Source organism: Haliotis rubra, unplaced genomic scaffold (genome assembly GCF_003918875.1).
Source record: "Haliotis rubra isolate DU_JTF1 unplaced genomic scaffold, ASM391887v1 Scf76, whole genome shotgun sequence".
Lineage (NCBI taxonomy): Eukaryota > Metazoa > Mollusca > Gastropoda > Lepetellida > Haliotidae > Haliotis > Haliotis rubra.
This window is the reverse complement of record NW_025767479.1, coordinates 1,737,496-1,755,366: the sequence shown is the minus strand read 5'-3', so window position 1 is coordinate 1,755,366 and position 17,871 is coordinate 1,737,496. Positions and strand designations below refer to the sequence as shown.

The 17,871-nt window shown below is 41.8% G+C and overlaps 1 protein-coding gene and 1 long non-coding RNA gene across 2 annotated transcripts; one reads left to right on the top strand and one right to left on the bottom strand.

Moving 5' to 3' along the window:
- Positions 1–319: 319 nt before the first annotated feature.
- On the bottom strand, positions 320–1,739 carry LOC124260340. Its single transcript, XR_006894053.1, has 3 exons — positions 1,588–1,739; positions 1,256–1,257; positions 320–330 (listed from the first exon to the last, which is right to left on the bottom strand). It is a non-coding gene; the product is annotated as an uncharacterized LOC124260340 (long non-coding RNA).
- Positions 1,740–6,163: 4,424 nt separating this feature from the next.
- On the top strand, positions 6,164–16,642 carry LOC124260335 (trypsin-1-like). The gene is made up of 7 exons (XM_046694622.1): positions 6,164–6,274; positions 10,854–10,973; positions 11,928–12,120; positions 13,022–13,140; positions 14,130–14,276; positions 15,061–15,221; positions 16,237–16,642. The coding sequence occupies exons 1-7, from the start codon at positions 6,205–6,207 to the stop codon at positions 16,411–16,413; spliced, it is 987 nt and encodes a 328-aa protein (XP_046550578.1). The 5' UTR covers positions 6,164–6,204; the 3' UTR covers positions 16,414–16,642.
- The last annotated feature ends 1,229 nt before the right edge of the window (positions 16,643–17,871 follow it).

The following is a 17,871-nucleotide window of genomic DNA, read 5'->3' as shown; positions in this document are numbered from 1 at the left end:
CCCATTCCATCAGTATTTCATCACAAATATTTGAAACATTTACTAATATAAGAACAAACAGTTAGGCATAAGTAGATATTCCTTCACTAATAATTACATTATTCCTTCTAACTGTGTTCAACGTTTAGAGGTGTATATGTTTTTACTTTAGCGTGTATGTGCAGAATATTGTATTTGACAAGTTTCATAACATGTAGATGTATATACAATACTGTGATAGGCATATATGACATATATTCCATACTGGTTTCCGTTGGCCAAAGAACGCTAAACACGGGAGACCAAAGTAGTCGTTGATTCTGTTGATGTTTGTAGATGACAATGATGTTGCTGTTGTGACCCTTAGTGATACTCTCCCACTGAACATCAGCACCAACCTCAGAAGTATATGTCTCCCTGATGCATCTGCTACTTATACATCTGGGACACAATGTATAGTCACAGGATGGGGAAGCGTTACAGGTATTCACGCTTCTCAAATCGTTGTGATTCCATTGTCATTAACACTAGATGTACCTACTTATTATAATCAAATTTTTATGATCAATGACCAAAAATGCTTAATTAATTCTGTCACAAAGGTTTCAAGACATATACTTATAAGCCCGGACGGTGGGGTAGCCTAGTGGTTAAAGCGTTCGCTCGTCACGCCGAAGACCCGGGTTCGATTCCCCAAATGGGTACAATGTGTGAAGCCCATTTCTGGCGTCCCCCACCGTGATATTGCTGGAATATTGCTAAAAGCAGCGTAAAAACATACTCACTCACTTTTAAGCCCGTAGGTTTCGAAAACAAATGAAAAGAAGACTTCATAATTTAGTTTTACATTTCATTTTAAGTTATTGACCTACAGATATACTGAGTCAATATGCTACTTGAATCAAGTTAAAGAACACCGTAATTGAAATGTTGAGTGTTGACAAGGACAGTTAGCAATGACGAATAAACATTGGAAGTTCTGTAACTTCACCGAGTAGTATAGATTGTGGCAGTAGTTTCAATGCTGGAATCATGTGATACCATTCTAGGTCAAGAGCAACATAAGTGTTTAAATTTATACGACTTGAATAAAACTAAATTTAATCAGTACCAAGTTCCCAATCGTAGTTTCTCAGTAAGCCTCTTTGTCTGAACATCGCCAGGACTTCGTTGAAATCATTTCATGTGTTCATACCATATTCAATTTCTATTATACTCACAGAACAAGGATCGCCTTTCCCTGATGTTCTTCAGAAAGTATCTGTCCCTCTATTACCACTAAATATTTGCCGAGAAGCCTTTTCAAATGAACCCATACTTCTATCGGAGAGGCAGATATGCGCTGGATACTATACCGTCGGAGGGAAGGATGCGTGTGGGGTAAACATTATTTACAATTTTCACGTAAATGAGAAGCATATGAACATATTTGCTTTGTTAATTAACATCTTGTGTGTGGCATGTGTAGCCGGTGTGACATGCTCATTATGACCTCTTCGCAAATAACGCGAATTGTGTATCATTATTTGTATTTGATGCCAAACAGAATTGTTTCGGTATATATACACAAAGAACTTAATTAAGAACACATTGTATTTTTTCAATGACAGGTTTTCAGCACGTACTTAAAACCATCTCGTGGTGACCATGATGGAAAAACATGAATTTTTCTGACACGTATGATCCTTTGACTCATAAAAAACGACAAAATGATTGGAATCCATGTTGATTTTATTTTATGATGACAACTGCTTATTTAAAGAAACACTGATTTTCATAGAAAACTATGTCTGGAATGTTTAATGTTGAATTTATTGGTCAATGTGAACGTTAACAAAATGTCATTTTGCGTGTCTTGCACGATTCAAGGTCAATACCGAGTGTAACCTCCATGTGACTGTATGACATCCAGCACCTCCTCTTCATACCCCCTGTCAGTCTCCTGATCCTCTGAAGGGCAGTCCACGCCAATCCTCGTGTAAAACAGCTTCCAACTGGGCAAGGTTCTGTACAGGAGGATCCCCTTGTTGCACAGGACGACCAATCATGTCCCAGATATGCTCCCAAGGGTTAAGATCGGGGCTCATTCAATCATGAGATATGTCAGGGGTGCTTAACTAAGTTCTTTGTGTATATATGAGACTGAATATTTTCTGTTTTTATTGAATCGCTTTATGTTATGCAGGGGGACTCTGGTGGACCCCTGTTCTGTGCCGAGGGAGACAGGTGGGTGCAGTATGGGATAGTGTCTGCCGGCAAGGGGTGTGCCCAAGCTCTGTACCCTGGTATCTACGCATACGTCCCTAAACATATACAGTGGATCAACTCATATATAGTTTTATAGAATAATACCATGGTCATTGTTTTGGTTAATAAATATGTTATCACCTTTTTATAAAATGGCTTTGGAGTTGGTATTTTGACAGGGTTTTGTTTTGTCTTGCCCTGCACCTGTCCGTATCTTCTGTAGCGAGGGACCTCTGCCAATTAGGGAGTTTGATAACCCAGGACAATAACACAATCAGAAATACACTTAAATAGTTAGAGGAATGGTTGAATGGTTCAGAGGTTGAGTGAGTGGAAAAGTGGTTGAGTGGTTGAATGGTTGAAATGTTCAACTCATGTCTATCATAAAACGTTTTGAAAGCTCGAAAGTTTGAAAGAGTGAGTGAGTATGTTTTTTACGCAGCTTTTAGCAATATTCCAGCAATATTACGGCGGGGGACACCAGAAAAAGGGCTTCACACATTGTACCCATGTGGGGAATAGAACCCGGGTACTCAGCGTGACGAGTTTAACCATTAGGCTACCCGATTCGAAATGCTGTAATGAAACACATAAGCACCATGGAGAATCTAGGATCCGCAGTGAACCAAGCACGATGGAGAATCTAGGATCCGCAGTGAACCAAGCATCAGGGAGAATCAAGGATCCGCAGTGAACCAAGCATCAGGGAGAATCAAGGATCCGCAGTGAACCAAACATCAGGGAGAATCAAGGATCCGCAGTGAACCAAGCATCAGGGAGAATCAAGGATCCGCAGTGAACCAAGCATCAGGGAGAATCAAGGATCCGCAGTGAACCAAGCATCAGGGAGAATCAAGGATCCGCAGTGAACCAAGCATCAGGGAGAATCTAGGATCCGCAGTGAACCAGGCATCAGGGGAGAATCAAAGACCCGCAGTGAACCAAGCATCAGGGGAGAATCAAAGGATCCGCAGTGAACCAAGCATCAGGAGAGAATCAAGGATCCGCAGTGAACCAAGCATCAGGGAGAATCAAGGATCCGCAGTGAACCAAGCATCAGGGAGAATCAAGGATCCGCAGTGAACCAAGCATCAGGGAGAATCAAGGATCCGCAGTGAACCAGGCATCAGGGAGAATCAAGGATCCGCAGTGAACCAAGCATCAGGGAGAATCAAGGATCCGCAGTGAACCAAGCATCAGGGAGAATCAAGGATCCGCAGTGAACCAAGCATCAGGGAGAATCAAGGATCCGCAGTGAACCAGGCATCAGGGAGAATCAAGGATCCGCAGTGAACCAAGCATCAGGGAGAATCAAGGATCCGCAGTGAACCAAGCATCAGGGGAGAATCAAGGATCCGCAGTGAACCAAGCATCAGGGAGAATCTAGGATCCGCAGTGAACCAAGCATCAGGGAGAATCTAGGATCCGCAGTGAACCAGGCATCAGGGGAGAATCTAGGATCCGCAGTGAACCAAGCATCAGGGAGAATCAAGGATCCGCAGTGAACCAAGCATCAGGGAGAATCTCCTTAGTGCACATCCCACTTGTTCAGACATAGTTTTACACACAGCATACATAGCATGCCCTTCGCTGTGACCAGTTTCTTCCTGATTACACCAGCTTACATTTTAACTCTTACACACCCATCCTGTCATTACATACATACACGTGTAACATGTAACACATGCGTACTACATACATGAACCCATCACAAACGCACACATACATACATGTACACCTCTCAATATCACCGTTCACACATACACAATTCACACATACACGCATACTCCACATACAAGCACACATGTTCACTAACACCAGACATACACACATGTACACAAATGCACTCACACGCACCTGCACACGAACACTGTCACTAGCAACATGCACACATACAGACTCATACACACACATACATACAGACACACATTTCACCAACACCACACACTCACTCACACACATACACGCAGGCACTCTCACTAGCGCCACACACGCATACAGAAGAAGGGAAGAAGAAGAAATATAGTTTATTATTGTGTCACAATCTGAATTACAATTACAGACATATCATTATTCCGGGGGATTTAAAAAACAGCATCCAGGCTTATGGCCTATGAGACACAAATATCACAGTTACATAAAAACATTGATAATAATGTCCCACCAACACAGTCACACATGCAAAACCAAACATACACACAAACGCATACACACACAAACACACAAGCACACACATTCACATACACAAACCAACGCACGCACGCACGCACGCACACATCCAAGGCCCAGTCTTATGATTACACAATGCCATTGTAGAAAGTGGTCAAATGTAACATATGTTAAACATTATTTGAGTGGTTTTCATTACACCTTTGGGGCTTAGTAAAATTAAAACCTGTTTCCCCAACAAAATTCTTTCAAATAGTACATTTTGGCATTAATTCAAAACACGAAAAGGAAAATAGTGAGTCCCATCCACGGGTTATTTGAGTCGGAAATGTTTGTTGAAGCCCACACCCATCAGAGTCAGGCACAGTTCGTTATAAGTCGCCAGCACCCAAAGTAATACAAAGTCAGCTCCTCGCCCCTCGAGGCCTCGGCTCCCTAACCATTGTATGCTCGCTCCATTACTTTTTACGTAATGCAGCGTGCTGTATCAGCCACCGCGACTTCCACAAAATTCTAGAATGAAAGTCGGACAACTGGTAGTCTAGACTGCGGACTTTCTGTACCCCTCTGATAAGTGTGAATTGGCACGGCTCCCACGGCCGAAAGCTATGATTACACAATGCCATTTAGAAAGTGGTCAAATGTAACATATGTTATATTTGGGATTACACTTTCTTAGTAAAGTACAAATTCTAATACTTTTTGGGGTTGAGTCCCATCCTGGATTCGAACCCACACCCTCAGAGTCAGGCACCTAATCGCCAGCACACACAGTCAGCCGCCTAACCTGTTCAGCCACCGCGACTTTGTACTAGTACTAGAATTTGTACTTTACTTAGAAAGTGTAATCCCAAATATAACATATGTTAAATCCACTTAATTCAACAATTTTAATGGGGAATGAGGACCTCTATATTCTGTACAGGCAACGTTTCGACATAGATTCTAATGTGCTTGACAACGATATTAGAATCTACGTCGAAGCGTTCCTATACAGAATAAAAAAGTTGTCTATCCATTACAATTGTCCCCATTCTTCATCTTCTCAACTTCTCGAATGCCAATCAAAGAAATTTTAATGAGTATTCTTTGGATCTAATAAGTGTTTACCTGACACACCATACACTGTTCATTGATAAAAAAAACAGTTTTCCTTAACTCATTTCACCATCTGTGTAAAAAAACAGTGTAAATACTGTATGAGAGTATATCTAGGATAAGAAAATGTTTTCAAAACGGTTATATAATATCAGACCTGCCACTTTAGGGCTTGTCAAAATAGTGAAACTGAATCAGAACACTCAACTAGAGCACTGCCGTCTAATTGTAAGGGGGGTGTGCCGCTTTGGCCTTCTCTGTCAACACTTGAATAGAGATCCGCACATATCCTTCACCACTGCAAGAATACACTCACAAAAGAGCTATCTTACTGTGCCTAAATCGCACTTTATTTTATAGAAACCATTTCATATTGAACACAATTATAATTGATACTCAATCCTGTTACCTGCTCTGTATAAGATAACAATCAACATCTGTCAATCAGGAGGGTTTTTTCTCCGGATTGGCAATGACACATCAATGAAACGCGCCATCGGTTATTCTTAAACGTCATCTCAGTACTAAAGGCGCTAGAGAAGACCATCACACTGGCCTGTACATCCCTATTCCTTTGACGTTCTCTATAATTAGATCTTATACTGGGATGTTAAACACATAAAGAGATTTTGTTGTGAAGAGTGTCTCATCATCGGGTGTAGAGACAGGTGTTTTTACATCGTGAAACATCTTTCTTCAAACTAATTCAAGATGGCAGCTTGCGTACGACAAGGAGTGCTGCTCCTTTTGTTGGTATTGCTATGTTTTTCTACACAAATAGGTGAGTATGGTTATTTTTTTAAACCCATGGATATACAAAAAGTGATGTATATGTCAAAGGTCCCTGTAAGGTTCTTTAAGACAGTTTCAAGTACTTATGAATTTTAATCTATTTTAATTATATATTTCCAACAGCATTACATTACAGTACCTTTTAGCATGGTGATGTTTCGTGCATGACTATATTAATAGTAGCTAAATGGTGATTTGTAGCCAAGTATATCTGGATGATGTATGTGGGTCTTGTCACTTTATTTTGGTAATTGTTTGGTATTGTGTTTTCTTCATACACTGATACTCACCGGTCTATTATATTTTAGACCATTACAGATCAGTAAACATCCCAATTATTAGATACTGGTAGATGGATATTTGACAAATTCTGTTTGTACAGACTTTTCATTAACTGAGGTGAACAATATCTCTAGTATATGTACAGTGTTAATAGGCTGTAGTATAGGTATATAAAGGCACGTGATGGTCATAATAGCATTATCACTATTGAGGGAATATTTGTATTTATGTCCTTAATATGGACAAAACAACGACGTGTCTCAATACCCTTAAGCTTGCGATGCTTTAATCGACTAGTCTTTATATTAGTATGTAGTTTGGACTAAAACATATAGGTTTATCAAACCATCAGTCTGGAACCAAAAGGAACGCGTGAATCCATATTACCAACCTTATACATTATAATTACTGTAACATTGTAGTGTCTAATTATCACATTCGTCGATAGCATTCTGAAAAAGAACAGAGACAGTTCCGCAGTATGTTCACAGATTTTAATGACACGATTCGTGACAGTTTGAGTTGACGCTATCTTGTCTTGAATATTTGCCGAACTAAAAGATGAAGTATTGATGAGAATTATATAAATTTATCACTGCAAATTAGTGATGACAACATGTATTCATGAAAAGGGTACGTTTTCCATCCTCCACTGGTACCACTAGACGTTCACAATAGGTTCATGTCAGTAAGTTCCTGCAATGTTACAAATTGGATAGCATGAGTTCAAGTTGACAAACAATGTGTCGTACATGTATTTAATAAAACCCTCCCAGTGTTCAGATGCAATTTCTGAAATGACTTTATGGTGTAACTTGATTGAAAAGGTTGCTTACTATAAAGTATGGAGTTTTCTTCCGTAAAGTTCGTATGTACGCTCTCAAAATTAATTCAAATAGATAATTAAAAAGTCTTGACACCTAACATCTCTAGAAATGAGCACACCTGATGTATTCATGTGGAGGTTTGCAGCCTGACAAACGACTAGACAAACGGTTGCTTTGTACACCAGGTTACCTCGTAGCAGCTAAAGGTTATTGACCTACATTGTAATGTATACTGACGGCTAAAAGAAACTTTACTATAGGGTTATATTAATCTTAGTAAAAACCACAAAAGATAGATGCCTGAAATAAAATGTATTGAATTGATCAAAATTTCATGGAAATATATATAGAAAATGACCGTCATACAGCAGCCAATACTGGCATGACGGTTGCCTACTTGAGGTGAGGATAGCAAAAGCAAAAATCTAAAATCGCTCAAGTTCAATGAGACGTCATATTGATAAGTTTTGGTTTCCCTTTTCTCGTCATCCCCTGCTACTAGACGCGCCGAAACCCATTTGTCTGTGGACGTCATGTAAGATACGTCGCCATTGTTCTCAGAAGGCTGGGTTTACAGAGAGCACGAGTAAATTAAGATTGTGTGACATAACAATCACATGTATTCATGTTGTAGAGGGGCGGTGGGGTAGGTTAGTGGTTAAAGCGTTCGACCGTCACGAAATAGCCCGGGTTCGATTCCCCACATGGGTACAATGTGTGAAGCCCATTTCTGGTGTCCCCCCGCCGTGATATTGCTGGAATATTGCTAAAAGCGGCGTAAAACCCAACTCACTCACTCTTGTTGGCTGGCTCTAGGATGTGGCTGCTGTTAAACATGACGAGCCATGACATCCCAGATGTTGTCTGTGGGGGAAAGGTCTCGGGAGCGTGGAACACTTGGACGTTGTTGGCTTCAGGGAAGTTCTGCAAAGTCCGGGATGTATGGGGCCTGGCGTTGTTATGATGTTGGCAGCTGTTGTAGAAATGGCAAGGCAACTGGACAATAAATTTTTATGCCATACATTTATCGCTGCATTGTCAAATTTCGGGAACGCCTTCCAGTACTGTTCCCTCTCTTGCCCACACATCCCTCCCCACACCAGAACTTCCGTTCCGCCATACGGCCCTACACACTGATACCGTCTTTGGTTCCCCCTTTCGGCCGTAAACAGTTTTTACTTTCATCGGCTCTTAACGGACAAATCGGTAAAGACGACCCTCTGTCAGTCACGTCGGTGCCAACGACAAACAGTGCAGGTTCATTTAAATCTCTGCTGCGCTGTCAATAACTGTCCTCTGTAATATCTGTTAGCCAATTGGGAAGCCGAAACAACACGTGTAATCGAATGACCGCTGCATGTCAGCAAACCATATACCTTTGTGGATGACATCACTACCAGGAATCGATTCCGAGACGCAGGAACCGGTCTTCATTGGGCGTAGTTACCCGGATTTGCCTGTTCTTGACCTGTCTGATTTCTGTCCGGTCTGTCCGAAACGTTGCATTAGGTTAGTTACAGCAACAATTGAGCAGCCAAATAAGAACAGCATTGGTGGCTCCAATCTGTATCATACCCAGGATCCGTTTGCGTGGTTCGGGTGTCAAGCGATCAATTTCAGTTGCGTTATATCTCTGACTGCGAGTGTTTCACTTGCTGTTTGCATCAAATATATATCCTGATTACACGTGTTGTTTTGGCTTCCCAATCGGCTCGTGTTTCACTTTTTATATACTCTCCCAAAAAGAAACGCATCATGAAAATAGCAATTTTATGTAGCAATGAATTAAAACGTGATTCATTTTACAAAAGGTTTTGCTCTGTTTATGAGTCCTATGGTGTTTATGTTTTGAAACATCACAACAAAACGCACCATCCGTAAAATACCCGTATTTAACAGCATGATTTTCAATTTCGGCGTGTAGGGTCACAGAATACACAATTCACATGCAATGCACGTGAAAGTTGGGGATCAGATAGTCTCAATGATGGGTATAAAAGGTTGATCGCTGTCTGTCGATTATTCACTGTATTTGGAATATTGTTGACGAACGCAAAATGCCACGTCTAAGTGAAGCCAACTGTCATATCGCCATTGGTTTGCTTGAAGCTGGCCAGTCTCAACGTGCAGTTGCCCCACGCATGAATGTTCACCAAAGCACCATTTCACGGCTCTGGGAGAGATATCGCCGGCACAATGCGGTAGCAGATGTCCCTCGTAGTGGGCGACCTCGAGCGACCACTGCGGCACAGGATCGCTACATCCGGGTACATCACCTGCGTCATCGAACAGCTACGGCGACCAGTACCGCTCGACAAATACCCGGATTGAGGAGGCTTTCTGCACAGACCGTCAGAAACAGGTTGAGGGAGGCTGGTTTACTTGCCAGAAGACCTTATTTTGGCCCTGTGCTTCGACAACAACATCGTCGACATCGAGTTCAATGGTGCACCAACGTTCAGGCCTGGAACCTACCGAATTGGCGTAGAATCTGGTTCAGTGTTGAATCGCGATTTCTATTGGAACGACGCGATGGAAGAATGCGGATGTACAGACGTCGACGTGAACGTTTCGCCGACGCTTGCGTTCCCCAGGTGGACAGATTCGGCCTGGACAGTGTTATGATGTGGGGAGCGATCACCTGCCGTAGGAGAAGTGATTTGGTGATGATCCAGGGCAACCTGACAGCTCAACGGTACTGTGACGAAATCCTACACCCACACCTCCTTCCAATCATTGATCGCCAGAGGGAGTTGTTTCAACAGGACAATGCCAGGCCCCACACAGCACGTCACACCAGAGACTTCCTCCAGAACCACAACATCAATGTGCTCCCCTGGCCCTCAAGATCACCGGACTTAAACCCAATCGAACATCTGTGGGATGCCCCGGACAGACGGGTGCAACGCCGTAACCCTCAGCCCCAGACACTTCAGCAACTCGCACAGGCACTACAGGCAGAGTGGGCTGCGATTGGGCAACACGAGATTCTGAGACTTATTCGTTCGATGCCGAGGCGATGCCGTGCAGTTCTGGATGTCCACGGTGGTCACACGAGGGATTGACTTCAGCGCCACCACACGTCTCCATGTGACACTCAAACTGACTTTCCTCGAGTTAGTGCCAAAGACGGATACGTCTGCATTCCCAGTGTGTAATTTCGCTATATTTCATTGACTCATAAAGCCTACAAGATGTTTCAAAATAAACATAAAAATACAGTTGAATTTCCTATATGCGTTTCTTTTTTGGGAGAGTATATTTTCTGCGAAAATTATTTGACGTAGCTATTGTTGTGTTTGGGCGATGTGTTTTGCATTGACTTAGTTTGAACGTGTTTTTTATTATTTTTAAGATGGTAACGTTTCAATAGTTCATCTGTTCAGCATTAAAGAAACGCAATTCATCTTCTATGCATTTGATGTCAAATTTTAATTTCAAAGTGATTCTTCCTTCCAGCTGCCCAGGAACGAGCTCTTATGTGTAACCATTTCCAGAGCTGCTTTACCATGTCCCCGGTGTGTGTTTACCTGTTCTACTATTACCAGTGTACACAGGATCCCATCAAACGTGAAACGGGTAACATTTCATCTGATTATCTTTACGACTTGGTTAAGCAATCCCATCAAATGTTGTCCAATATGTATGGGGTGTTTTTGTTGGTTTGTTTTTGTTTGTTTGGGTTTTTGTTTTGTTTTGTTGTTTTGTTTTGTTTTTTGTTGTTGTTTTTTTGTTTTGTTTTGTTTTTTTTGGGGGTGTTCTATTATCCCAATTCAGTTTTACCGGAAAGAATAACCTTTAACTAAATGTCTTCAAAATCCAAGTGCATAATGTTTCGATCTCCCCAATGGGTAACATTGCCCATCTACCTCCCTGCGGTATTCCTTTGAGCACGTCGAACGCATACCTTCCGGGACATTTACTATACGATCCTTCTGGTGTTCCCCCGCCGTGATGTAGCTGGAATATTGCTAAAAGCGGCGTAAAACCAAACTCAGTCAGTCAGTCAGTCAGTACTATACGATCCTATTGTGATAACGGCCAGTTGTGCAACAACAACGATCACACCGATCTGCATGGTTGATGTAAATGATTCAAAATGATTTAGCATGCATATGAACTACTTCTGTAAGAGCATCATACATGAGCATCAGATACCGCCAGTTCCTCCCAAACAAAAATCATCCTTGCGGTTCAAAACACCCCCGTTGTTCAGCAGGTTTAAATGCTTGTAGTAGGGATATGCTCCATACTTTAAGCTTCTAGAACTAGTTGAATATCCCAATGTACGATGAAGAACTGTTGGTGCTCTTTAAAAATGTTTGAAATCAACAGGGTAGACTGACCCCTAGAACGGAGCTCTGTCTTCATTTGGTAGGCTGTGAAAAGGGGTACTCTGTCCACGATCCCAACATTTTATTAATATAAATATCATTAAGACCTTTGTTGTTAAGATACCGACTGGGACAAGAACATAGATATTCTGTACAAAACATGACATGTGATCACGCAAGAACTTATTTATTTTTCAAGATCCCCCGTGTGGCCTAAGTTCAAAGACCGGGAACGCGTCTCGGTACGCCATGCCTCGTGTTGTGGGTGGCATTGATGCCGAAGAAAAGGAGTTCCCTTGGACAGTTTACTTGGAAGAACGGTTTACCTTAAGATTGTGTGCCGGTTCCATCATTGATAAACGACACATCGTCACTGCCTCTCACTGTGTAGGGTAGGTGAATATCGTTAGTGACGTGAATGTATCTTGCTGTGTGAGGTGTGTGAATGTCGTAAGTAAAGTGTTTCTCATCATGTGCGGTGCGTGTGAATGTCGTGAGTAAAGTGTTTCTCATCATGTGAATGTCGTGAGTAAAGTGTTTCTCATCATGTGCGGTGCGTGTGAATGTCGTTAGTGACGTGTTTCTCATCATGTGAGTAACGTGAATGGTGCTAGTGACGGGTTTCCGGTCATGGCAGGTATGTGAATGTCGTTAATGATGTGCATCTCGTGTTAGGAACGTGATCGTCATGTTCTGCGTCATCATATTGTGTAGGGCCAATGGATATTTTGTGACTGCTTTGTCTGTATATATATTCGTTATCTAGTTTTAGTTTTGGTATATAGAGAATTGAGACGTGCACGTGATTCATTAATCGATTGAGTCATTTTCAGTTCCGTCATACAGCACAGCACAACTTTAAAGAGAATCATTATGTTTAAATGTTATACGTCTGAAATTGAAATGAATGAGGGAGTATGGTTTTGGGCGCTGTTAGCAATATTCCAGCAATATCACGCCGTGGGACACCAGAAATGGGCTTCACACATTGTACCCATGTGGGGAATCGAACCCGTCCCTTCGGCGTGACGAGCGAACGCTTTAATCACTGTGCTAACACACACACACACACACACACACACACACACGCACGCACGCGCGCGCGCGCGCCCTAAATTGAAATGAATATCCAATGGAAATGCAGTACTGGCATGTTGTATACAAAAGAAAGCCGATGCGTTGAATTCGTCTTTGATGGTCGAATTCGTGTTCAAATCTTCAAATATATCACTGGATAAATACCTTTTGTACCATCAATAGCTTTTCACTGAATGAACGGGATGTATTTTGCAGATCTCTGAAAGACAACCCTGAGAGGCTTAGAGTTGGTTATGGCTCCATTCAGAGAAGGAGACTCAGTAATATAACTGCCGAAAAAATCGACGCCCACCCACTCTACAACATAACTAACAGTAAGTCGGACTTTCCATTTCCCAAAACAGTCAGTTTTGTACACATTATTCATTCATAGATGTATATGTATTCGGATAAGATTACGATTCTATTACTCATTAATATTCAGACATATATAACTATTCATTTGTAGTGCGTTTTTACAACTGAAATGAATAGAACTTGTTCTTGTTATTTAACAATTCTAGAATTGGATTCGAACTGTTACTCTCATAAGTGAGTGGTCGGAGTGATGGGCTTGCGCTCTGTTGGCATATCTGTAGAAAACATGCGAAGACATAAAAGAACATATATCCTTTCGTATTTGTGTGATTACATACGATTGTTGTGCACGGGTGGCGTAGTTTCGTGAGGAGCCACACCTCGCGTTGCAGGAACTTACACTTGTATATTTGCCCTGATTTTGTGTTACGGTTCGTCAACAGCATACTTCCCTTCTTCCCATTGCTTTGTGTTCTTCATCTCGTTATGCTTTTGTTCTTCATCCTGTTATGCCTTGTGTTCTTCATCTCGTTACTTCTTCCCATTATAGTGTTCTTCATCCCGTTTCTTCCACGCATGACTTTGTGTTCTTCATACCGTTATGTCTTGTGTTCTTCATCCCGTTACTTCATCCCATTACTTTGTGTTCTTCATCCCGTTACTTCTTCTCATTACCTTGTGTTCTACATCCCGCCATGTCTTGTGTTCTTCATCCCGTCACTTCCTCCCATTACTTTGTGTTCTTCATCCAGTTACTTCTTCCCATTATGTTGTGTTCCTCGTCCCGTTACTGCTTCCCATTACTTTGTGTTCTTCATCCCGTTATGCCTTGTGTTCCTCTTCCCGTTACTTCTTTGCATTACTTTGTGTTCTTCATCCCGTCATGTCTTGTGTGTTCTTAATCCCGTTACTTCTTCTCATTACTTTGTGTTCTTCATCCCTTTATTTTGTGTTCTTCACCCCGTTTCAGGTTTTCTCCATTCCAATTCTTTTTCTTTGTGTTCAGAGGACAATGACATCGCCGTTGTAAGGCTTAGTGAGGATTTACCCCTGAGTGCCAGTACAAATTTAAGAAGCGTGTGTCTACCTGAGCCGGGGACTTCCTACACAGCTGGCTCTGGGTGCCTCATCACTGGATGGGGGACGCTCCTGGGTGCGTAAATCTCCATTACCGACCATTTGTTTTAAATGAGACAATGAGACTTCAGATTTCCCTTTATTCTTTGAATAAATCTTTGCCCAAATCAAATTGTCATGTATGTTTCATTTAATTGTCGAGCAGTTTAATGTTCCCTTCCACCGCCTACAGCACAATAGTGTTAGGAAATCCAAATTGTATGGATAATGAAGTTCTTTATTGCATTGAGTGCGGCGTTTTGGTGTAAGTACTAACACCGTCAAGCAAAACCATCCAACTTGGTTTCCTTCACCTTTACAACTTCTAAAATGCCTCTCAAATAACTGACAATAGTGTTAGTTTTGAATCAGGTCAGCTATGTACAAGCGCAATGATTATCCGATCACATGGCAGGGTATTTCTGAGTTACTATGCGACAAACAATAGATAGTATTACGTATAATTCCCTTTTGAATGGAAACAATGACCACGGAGGTAGGCACTGGTAGATCAGAACATGCTGCCCCATCTCGCAAACACTTGTTGTTGTGAGTTATTTTCAGGAATCTATTCATATAATCATCATCAATATTCCGCTTTTTAAAAATATATTTCGGAAGATGCCGGAGACTCGTTATTCTCTAGCGTTAACCTTTTATATTTTACTCCATATATTTCCAACATCATTTTTTTAAGATGTTTTATTTCATTCTCCTTCAACCAAATATAAAAAGGAAGATCGTCATATTTTGTCTGTCATAATCGAAATGGTGTCATGATGTGGCCCTTTATCATATACGAATGTTGTTGTTTTCTTTAGATGGCGGTTTCACATTTCCTGATATTCTACAGAAGGCATACGTGCCCTTGTTCCCCCTTGACCTTTGTCAAAGGTCATATGCAGACAACGACTATATACTGGTATCAAACAGGCAGCTGTGTGCTGGGTACTTCAGAGAAGGGGGAGTAGACGCATGCAAGGTCAGTAGGGAGTTAGTGAGTGAGCTAGATTTGAAGTCTTTAGGAAACCCAAGAGCGAGTGTAACACTGCGATTGTCCGGTTTCATACATTCTTCTGTTAAGACCCATAACAGTGCATCCTTGAACGTTTAACGGAACAGAACAGGACAGAACTATGGACCACGAATTTTAGGTCTATCTGACACAACATGACTCTTGTCTTCCCGAAAGAATGACTGATTGGATGTGTTGATAGAAGCGGCAAAACCATTTCCACATCAATAAGAAATCTCTGCTGAAAGAAGAGTCGATTGTACAATTGTGACTATATCAGGAGCTATACTATGTATTTGTTCAGCAGTATTACAGCTGTACGGTGTTGTTTGTAATAATCGAAGAATCTGGACCAGACAATCCAGTGATTGTCACCATGCGATACGACGACAGAGCGTGTGTGTATGAATCATTATGACTGACTGACTGAGTTTTGGTTTTACGCCGCTTTTAGCAATATTCCAGCAACATCACGGCGGGTGACACCAGAAATGGGCTTCACACATTGTACCCATGTGGAGATTCGAACCCGTGTCTTCGGCGTGACGAGCCAACGCTTTAACCACTAGGCTACCCCACCGCCCCGAATCATTATGAAATACTAGCCCACTGAGATACCATGCCGCAATGAAGCATGAATACCTCACTCAGACACATTATACTGACTCCGAGCCGACCAGTCCTTGTTCTACCCATTAATGCCGAGTGCCAGGCAGGGACCAACAAGTACCATATTTTAACGTCTTTTGGTATGACGCGGTCGGGGATCGAACCCGCGACCTTCCGCTCTCCGGGCGGACGCTCTAACCACTACACCACGGAGGCGGTCTAAGATTCTGTAGTGGATGGGGGGGTTCAAATAATGAAAGAATACACACCAACATGGATTAACATTCAACTGAAAACGCAAAGACTTACCATTCACCCACTAAATAGTATGTTTATCTCTTATTATCCTTATTACCAGCAATTTACTTTTCAGGGTGACTCTGGTGGACCCCTATTTTGCCCGGTGGGGGGAAAGATGGGTTTTGTACGGCGTGGTGTCAGTGGCAGAGGGGTGTGCAAAGCCAGGCTTTCCAGGGGTGTATGCCTTCGTGCCTCAGCATGTCGACTGGATAAACTCAATCAGGAATTAATGTTATTTATAAATATGTGAGATGTATTATATTTTCTCTGGCTGACTAAACTTGCAGTTGGCGTTCACGAAATGTAATGTAATCTTCCTTACATTTTGCTACGTAAGGCATGAGAGAATTGTACTTTTAACCTGAAATCTTGGAATTTCTAACGGATTTTGAATAATATTCATGTTACATAAGAATTGTTGTTTCTTCGAATGTGTACATATACACTCTGAATCACTTGAATAAATTACATTGAAGGAGTTTTTGTTTCATAGTCTTTATGAAGAATGGATCCAATCTAGGTTTGCCAAAAACAAAACGGATACTCAAAGTAAAAGTATTTTGACAGATTGACTCTGCAGCTTAACTGCAGTGTATACTCTGGGTTTTCTGCATCCTAAAAGTATCTTCACTGAAAGGATGCCACGAACACGATACTACTGCTGGAGACCCATGAAGATCCGGGGTAGAATTGGCCTTCAGTAACCCATGCTTGTCGTAAGATGCGACTAATGGGATCGGGTGGTCAGTCTCCAAATTGCGTATATCGGTGCTCATGCTGCTGATCACAGGATTGTCTAGGTCCAGACTCACATATTTACAGACCGCTGCCTTATAGCTTGAATATTGCTGAGTGCGGAGTAAAGCTAAACTCACTCACTCACTCACTCCTTACCGCTGGATGAGGGTCAACTCTGATGCTACTGCGGGTTTAAGGAATGGATGAACTGGTTGACTACATGAATACTTGATATATGCAAACCATAATAAGAAACGGTTGGAAGATCAATTTTGCGGTAACTGCACGAGAGGTTTATTGAACAAGACAATATTGACCATTAATTGCACCGTAAGGCATCTGACGAGGACATATTCATGAGCGTTAGACATTGTCATTATCAATACATTTAACAATGCAAAACGAAGGAACAATCTAAAATGTGATCAAACTGTTAATGATACGATTTCAGGAAGCAGTTTTTTCTTTTACAGGAGTAAATTGTAACAATTTAATGACTTAATCCGAATTCGGAAACTATAAAACGGCAACGGGTGCAAGTTACCCAACAAAACAGATTCTGTCTAAAAATTAACAGATCGTTAGAACACAGTAATGACACCAGCTTATTGTTGAAAAGAGAAAGCATGTCGGGGTACCATCATGGCCCGCAACTGAACAAAATGGATTAAAAAGGCGTGAGTGTTTGTGTTGAATTCACATGACTCAGCTGGTGAGTTAGATTTAGTTTTAACGTAAACGTAAATCAAACACATGTATCTCAACAAATTTCCAAGTACGCCACGCCACGCCACGACACGCCACGCCACGCCACGCCACGCCACGCCACGCCACGCCACGCCACGCCACGCCACGCCACGACACGCCACGCCACGCCACGCCTCGACTCGACACGACACGACGCTCAAATATACAAACAGCTTAGTACAACACACATCGCAAACGTATATCACACAGCACAACACCACAC

Coding starts and splice junctions, on each gene's coding strand:
- LOC124260335 (XM_046694622.1), top strand. CDS start 6,205: ATGGCAGCTTGCGTACGACAAGGAGTGCTGCTCCTTTTGTTGGTATTG. Junction 14,277..15,060: donor TGGATGGGGGACGCTCCTGG/GTGCGTAAATCT, acceptor TGTTTTCTTTAG/ATGGCGGTTTCACATTTCCT. Junction 15,222..16,236: donor GGGGAGTAGACGCATGCAAG/GTCAGTAGGGAG, acceptor TTTACTTTTCAG/GGTGACTCTGGTGGACCCCT.